This window comes from Lethenteron reissneri, chromosome 53, assembly GCF_015708825.2.
Source record: "Lethenteron reissneri isolate LAM-NWPU_2019-01 chromosome 53, ASM1570882v1, whole genome shotgun sequence".
In the NCBI taxonomy this organism is placed as follows: domain Eukaryota; kingdom Metazoa; phylum Chordata; class Hyperoartia; order Petromyzontiformes; family Petromyzontidae; genus Lethenteron; species Lethenteron reissneri.
The window spans coordinates 5,084,464-5,089,817 of record NC_083831.1 but is presented as its reverse complement, the minus strand read 5'-3'; the positions used below and the strand labels follow the sequence as shown (position 1 = coordinate 5,089,817).

Here is a 5,354-nt window from a genome sequence, read left to right as displayed (position 1 = left end):
CACGAGAGCGGAGGGCGAGTCAGTCGCTGAGTTATCGCTGCCTCGCTCGCTCGCTCTCGAGGGCCGGGGGACCACGTGGGGAGTTTAAGAGACGAGATGAGTTATTGGAAGTTTGTCAAGAGACCATTAATAAAGCGTTTTTTTATATTTATTTAATGCTTCGCTAAAGCGGTCCGATAGTTTTGGCTGCATTCTATTATTATTATATTTGGCTTTGGAAGACACTGGTAATCGAGCCATCCACCGCATCGCAACATCGCCAGGCCAATGCTGCACCTCGTGCATGGAAACTTGTGGTGCCACTGTGTGTGTAGAACTTCTTTCGCACCGTACATAGCCAGCCGCGCTCCTTGGAGGGGCGGGAGTAGGACAACAAACTAAACAACAACAAGGAATTTTGTGGCAAACCCAAACTATAGACCGTTGGTGGTGGTTGCTTGGTGGTTGGTGGATGTTTGGTGGGGATTGATGTTTGGTGGTAGTTGTTTAGTGGTCGTTTGGTGGTGCTTGTTTGCTGGTTGGTGGTTGTTTGGTGGTGGTTGGTGGTTGTTTGGTGGTGGTGGTTGTTTAGTGATTGTTTAGTGGTTGTTTGGTGATTGTTTAGTGGTGGTTGTTTGCTGGTGGTTGGTGGTAGTTTGCTGGTGGTTGTTTGGTGGTGGTTGTTTGCTGGTGGTTGTTTGGTGGTGGTTCGTGGTTGCCTGCTGGTGGTTGGTGATTGTTTGCTCAGGAGTCAAACACGGAGGTTATCGCGCGGGGTCGCAGTCGGAATGCGCCATGACCCCACGCACCAGACCACTCACCACACTTCCCACACACCACTCACCACACTCCACACTTCCCAAACACCACTCACCACACTCCCCACACACCGCTCGCCACTCACCACACCACTCACAACACACCACACGTGTCCACACACAACCGCCGTTCATCACTAAGTGGCGGTAACGTCACGACACTTGTGCCAGGCTAGGTGCACCTCGAGACCACGTGAAGAGTGGAAGGCTCGCTGCTGGCAAGTCGTCACGGGACAGACCTGAGATGACTGGCAGATGCACCACCACCTGTGCTCTCCACTGTGCTAACTCCATCAGTTTTAACCGCCCAACGCGCTTTGTTGAGAGCGTCGCTCCCCCGCCGTTGCTGAAGGAAAAATGCCTCCGACTCCAGAGTGGCCTCAGAGTAACACCTCGCCTGTCACTGCCCAGCAGCGACCTTCACGAGCCTCCTCAAATACCACATATACACAAGCACCAAAGATACCTCGTATCGCCTTAACAGACTGTTGGGGCAAGTGCTTTGAGGGTACCTATGAAGGACAGAACGGCACACGAGGTGGTGGCCGTGGTGCTGGATGAGCCAATCTCGGCGAGGCCCATGATCGGTTCAGACAATCGTCACCGATGTTGACCGCGAGCGTGAATCGAACTCGGGTCGCCAGGTTCGTAGTGCAGCGCGTTAACCGCTAACACCACCGCACCGCCCACACGCGCACCACGCACACATACGCAATGCACAGCAAGCGAGCAGATGCGGTGCTACACTTTTATTTCTCCACAGAGCAACGAGGGTTAAGTTGAACCAGGCGGTGACAGAGGCCGCCTGCCGCTTATACGTTCCTGCCAAGCAGCGCCGTCGTTACCGAACTTCCCCTTCCGATGCAGAGCACGGAACACATTTGTGAAATCGAGATTTCGACGGTCAAGCAAACAACGTTACATTTTTAACCCGAACCGGTAACTGATTGACAAACCGGTTAACGATTCAGGGTGAAATCCCAAGCACCTCCCCCTCCGCGTCCACCGGGCTCACAGCGACCCCTGGTGGCCGCGCGCGTCTCAGCGCGACTCGAGGAGACCTCCCTGTGTGTGTCGAGGTTGTTGTTGTTGTTCTCCCCCCCTCTGTTCTCCGTGGGTTTCCCCAGCCAAACATCCGAAGGGAGCAGGACCCCCTCCCTGGCTAAGTCAGTGGTAATTATTAAGTTCACACAAACATTTGTTCCACGAGGAACGCAAATTCCGCAATGCATTTTCTCTCCATCCGAACGTTAATATTTTTTTATTAATCCTTTATATTAAGTTCACTTGCTTGCTTGCGCGCTTACGACCGTGCACATCTTTCGGTCGTTTTTTAACCCACTTCCCGTGATCCAATCGAGCTGACATTTTGCACACAGACTCGTTGTGCGTGACAATTTATTTTCGTGAAAATTTTTTTTCCAAAATTTTCCACTTTTTGGGAATTTTTTTTTTTCATATTTAATTTAAAATACCAATGTGATAAAAATAAAACTCTTACTCAAGAAAAACAGAAATCAATAATAAAATAAAACCGATGCCATGCATATAAATGATTTATAGTGAAAAACTTTGTTTTCACGGGTTAATTTTTTTATCAATCCTTTCTCTGCACGAAGGTGTATACAATCGGCACAAGCAAACGATGAACTTTAACGTCAACTTCCAGAAGGATGTAGCGGCAGGCAATGGCTCCCGCGGCCGCTCTGTCCGCTCCGCCTGCCGGGGGCTCCGCCGGGTGACGGCGAGCGTCAGGGTTGCCGAACGGGCGGTGCGAGCGCGGTATCATCTTACAGCGTCGCTCTCGCGGCCTCGCAGGGCCTTCACCCCGCCGTGTCTCACCACCACCGCAGCCGCTACCGCGCCCGCTAGTTTTGCGCCGGCGGGCGCGATGTCATCGCTGCTGCTGCTGCTGCGAGCGATTGGGGTGCGGGGAGGGGAACCCGAGGTGGAATTTTTTAAACTGTTAGAGGTCGCGGACTCCCGAGACGTGGCCGAACCCCGTTTCAAACGACGCGTTAACCGGGGCGGCCTGCCGGATGCAAACCACGAACCTCGGCCGGCGACGAGCAGCGGCCCCCCGGTTAGAAACATTCACTCACCGGTCTCCGCCGTGGAGTTAGCACATCGAGGCTCCCCCGTCCTCCACTCTCTCTCACAGTGGGGGGCGGGGGAGGGCTCGTGGAGGGGGGGGGGTGGGCTAGCGGAGGGGGGGGGGGCTAGTGGAGGGGTGGGGGAGGGCTAGTGGAGGGGGACCCCCGTGCCAGGAGAAGGCCCCGGGGCCTGCGCTGCGCTAGTGGCTCGCCCATCACGGCGATGCGGCCAATGGTCCCCCGACAGCCCCGTCGCGCCGTCGGCCTAGCGGCGACAGAGAAAGACAACGTGGCTCGGTGAGAGACCGTGGGCGGTAACGATCCGTCGCCGTGTGTGCGTGTGTGCGTGTGTGCGTGTGTGTGCGCGCGCGCGCGCGCGCGCGTGTGTGTGCGTGTGTGCGTGTGTGAGTGCGTGAGTGTGCGCGTGTGTGCGCGCGTGTGTGAGTGTGTGTTTGAGTGTGTGCGTGAGTGTGTGCGTGTGTGTGTGCGTGTGTGTGTGCGCATGTGTGTGAGTGTGTGCGCGTGTGTGTGCGTGTGTGTGAGTGTGCGCGTGCGTGCGTGTATGTGTGTGAGTGTGTGTGTGCGTGTGTGCGTGTGTGTGTGTGTTTGTGCGTGTGTGCGTGTGTGCGTGTGTGCGAGTGTGCGAGTGTGCGCGTGTGTGCGTGCGTGCGCCCCGCATCGTCCGAGAGACACAGCACCGTGCAGAGTTGAAGCGCGAAGCACATATAACGGCACGAGTTTCCTAGACCAGCGGTTATTCCCAACCTTGTTTGGCGACTCTGTACGCCCCTTGTCGAATTTCAACCGAGTAACCCCCCTTGCCTGAGCCAACATGGTTCTGAGAAATAAATGTATGGATAATGAACGGCAATATTTTAACCACTTGTCCATTTTTTTACGTATCCTCTAACTAGCTAGTAAAGTGAATATAAAACATAAATGGACACTGCACACACGACATCATTTGTTCAAGCTGGTAAACATTGTTTATGATTAATGACTTTATAAAGGTATTTTATGTCATTCTAGGTTACCATATGGATTTATATTTTATCTCAGTTATTTTATATTCGCAGATTCATGCAACATTATTATTCACCAATGACTCTCACGTATGATATAATTTATAAATCACCTCGCGTACACCTTGCGACTTTGCCCATGTAACCCCAGGGGTCCACGTACCCCCGGTTGAGAACCCCTGTCCTAGACCCCCACCACGGCCGTGCGCCTCTGCCCACCCAATTAGGTTCACGCGGCGGGGGTCGAGTGGTGGCGAGGACCCCTCTCTACCGAGACGTGAAAGATTAGGCCAAGTACTGCTCTAGAGCGGCCTCCCGTGGCGGCCCCTTCCACCAGCCGTGGCGCGAGCGAGCGGTTGGCAACCTTCGGAAACCGGTAGCAGATTGCGGAAGTGGTTTTTAAATCCCCTCCCTTGGCGGAACCACGCCGGGCCCGGCCAGTTTCCACGGCCGAGCGAAAGCGCCGCCGCCGGCTTGCGTCCGTCACCTCTGTGCGGCGAACGGCCCGACGAGCGCCGTGTCGGCCGTCGGAGGAGGCGGCGGCGGCGGAGGCCGTGGGAGAGGAGACGATGCGAGCGCCACTGCCGGGAAAGCTCGCTCCTCCTGGCGGCCCACCCTGGGACCGCCCGACCACGTGGCCACCGTCACGCCGGCAACCTTCAGCCTGCCGCCACCACGCCGCAGAACCGCGCGGCCATCTGCACGCCAGGGTCACGCGGGCAGAGTGGGGGGGGGGGGGGGAGTCGTTTGACCATACTTCACCACGCCGGTGTAAAGCAGCGGCTCTCTCGGTCGCACCAATCACAATCGCACCTTCGCGGGCCCTGCCCGCCCCTCTCTTGGGTTGGAGCGTCCAGGAGGCACCGGCCGGGAGGACGATTGTCTCGCGATCCACCGCCGGGAGTCCGAGCGTGGCGGAGGCGCAGACTCCTTCTCTGTCGGTCGCCGGGGGCCTGCTCAGCAGCGGCAGCGGCAGCGTCAGCCCGTCCGCGATGCACTTGCGCATCTCGCCGGCGTGCGCCGCCAGCTCGTCCTGCGCGACGACATGGGCGGTGGCGCACGCAGACGGGAGGAGCACAACGACGACGACGACGAGAGGAACGAGGAGTGTAGTGACCTCGTCCGGTGGAGTCACGGCGCCAATCGACGCCAATCGTCACCACTGCCGCTGTGCCAGCAACGGAGCGGAGCAACGCGGACTTCCAGAATAACCGCCTCGTCGCCCAAAACCCAAATGCCATTGCACCTCCCCCTCCTCCTGGCTTTGATTTTCCTCCTCTTCGAAGTTGGTGTGCGTGTGCACGTACGTGCGTGCGTGCGTGCGTGCCACCACCGCTGCTGTGCCAGCAACGGAGCGGAGCAACGCGGACTTCCAGAATAACCGCCTCGTCGCCCAAAACCCAAATGCCATTGCACCTCCCCTCCTCCTGGCTTTGATTTTC

The 5,354-nt window shown here is 56.8% G+C and overlaps 1 protein-coding gene across 6 annotated transcripts in view; it reads right to left on the bottom strand.

Annotated features, from left to right (window-relative positions):
- Positions 1 to 1,539: 1,539 nt before the first annotated feature.
- The window catches only part of LOC133356265 (constitutive coactivator of PPAR-gamma-like protein 1), a 16,315-nt gene continuing 12,500 nt past the window's right edge, over positions 1,540 to 5,354 (bottom strand). For 3 of the 6 annotated variants that reach the window (XM_061573680.1, XM_061573684.1, XM_061573685.1), the window contains 4 exons: positions 4,726 to 4,945; positions 4,400 to 4,610; positions 3,656 to 3,728; positions 1,540 to 3,155 (listed from right to left, as the gene is read on the bottom strand). In XM_061573680.1, coding sequence (XP_061429664.1) covers positions 3,039 to 3,155; positions 3,656 to 3,728; positions 4,400 to 4,610; positions 4,726 to 4,945 — 621 coding nt within the window. In that variant the 3' untranslated portion in view covers positions 1,540 to 3,038. The remainder of the gene's footprint in view (positions 3,156 to 3,655; positions 3,729 to 4,399; positions 4,611 to 4,725; positions 4,946 to 5,354) is intronic. The other 3 variants (XM_061573682.1, XM_061573681.1, XM_061573683.1) reach the window with 3 other exon arrangements.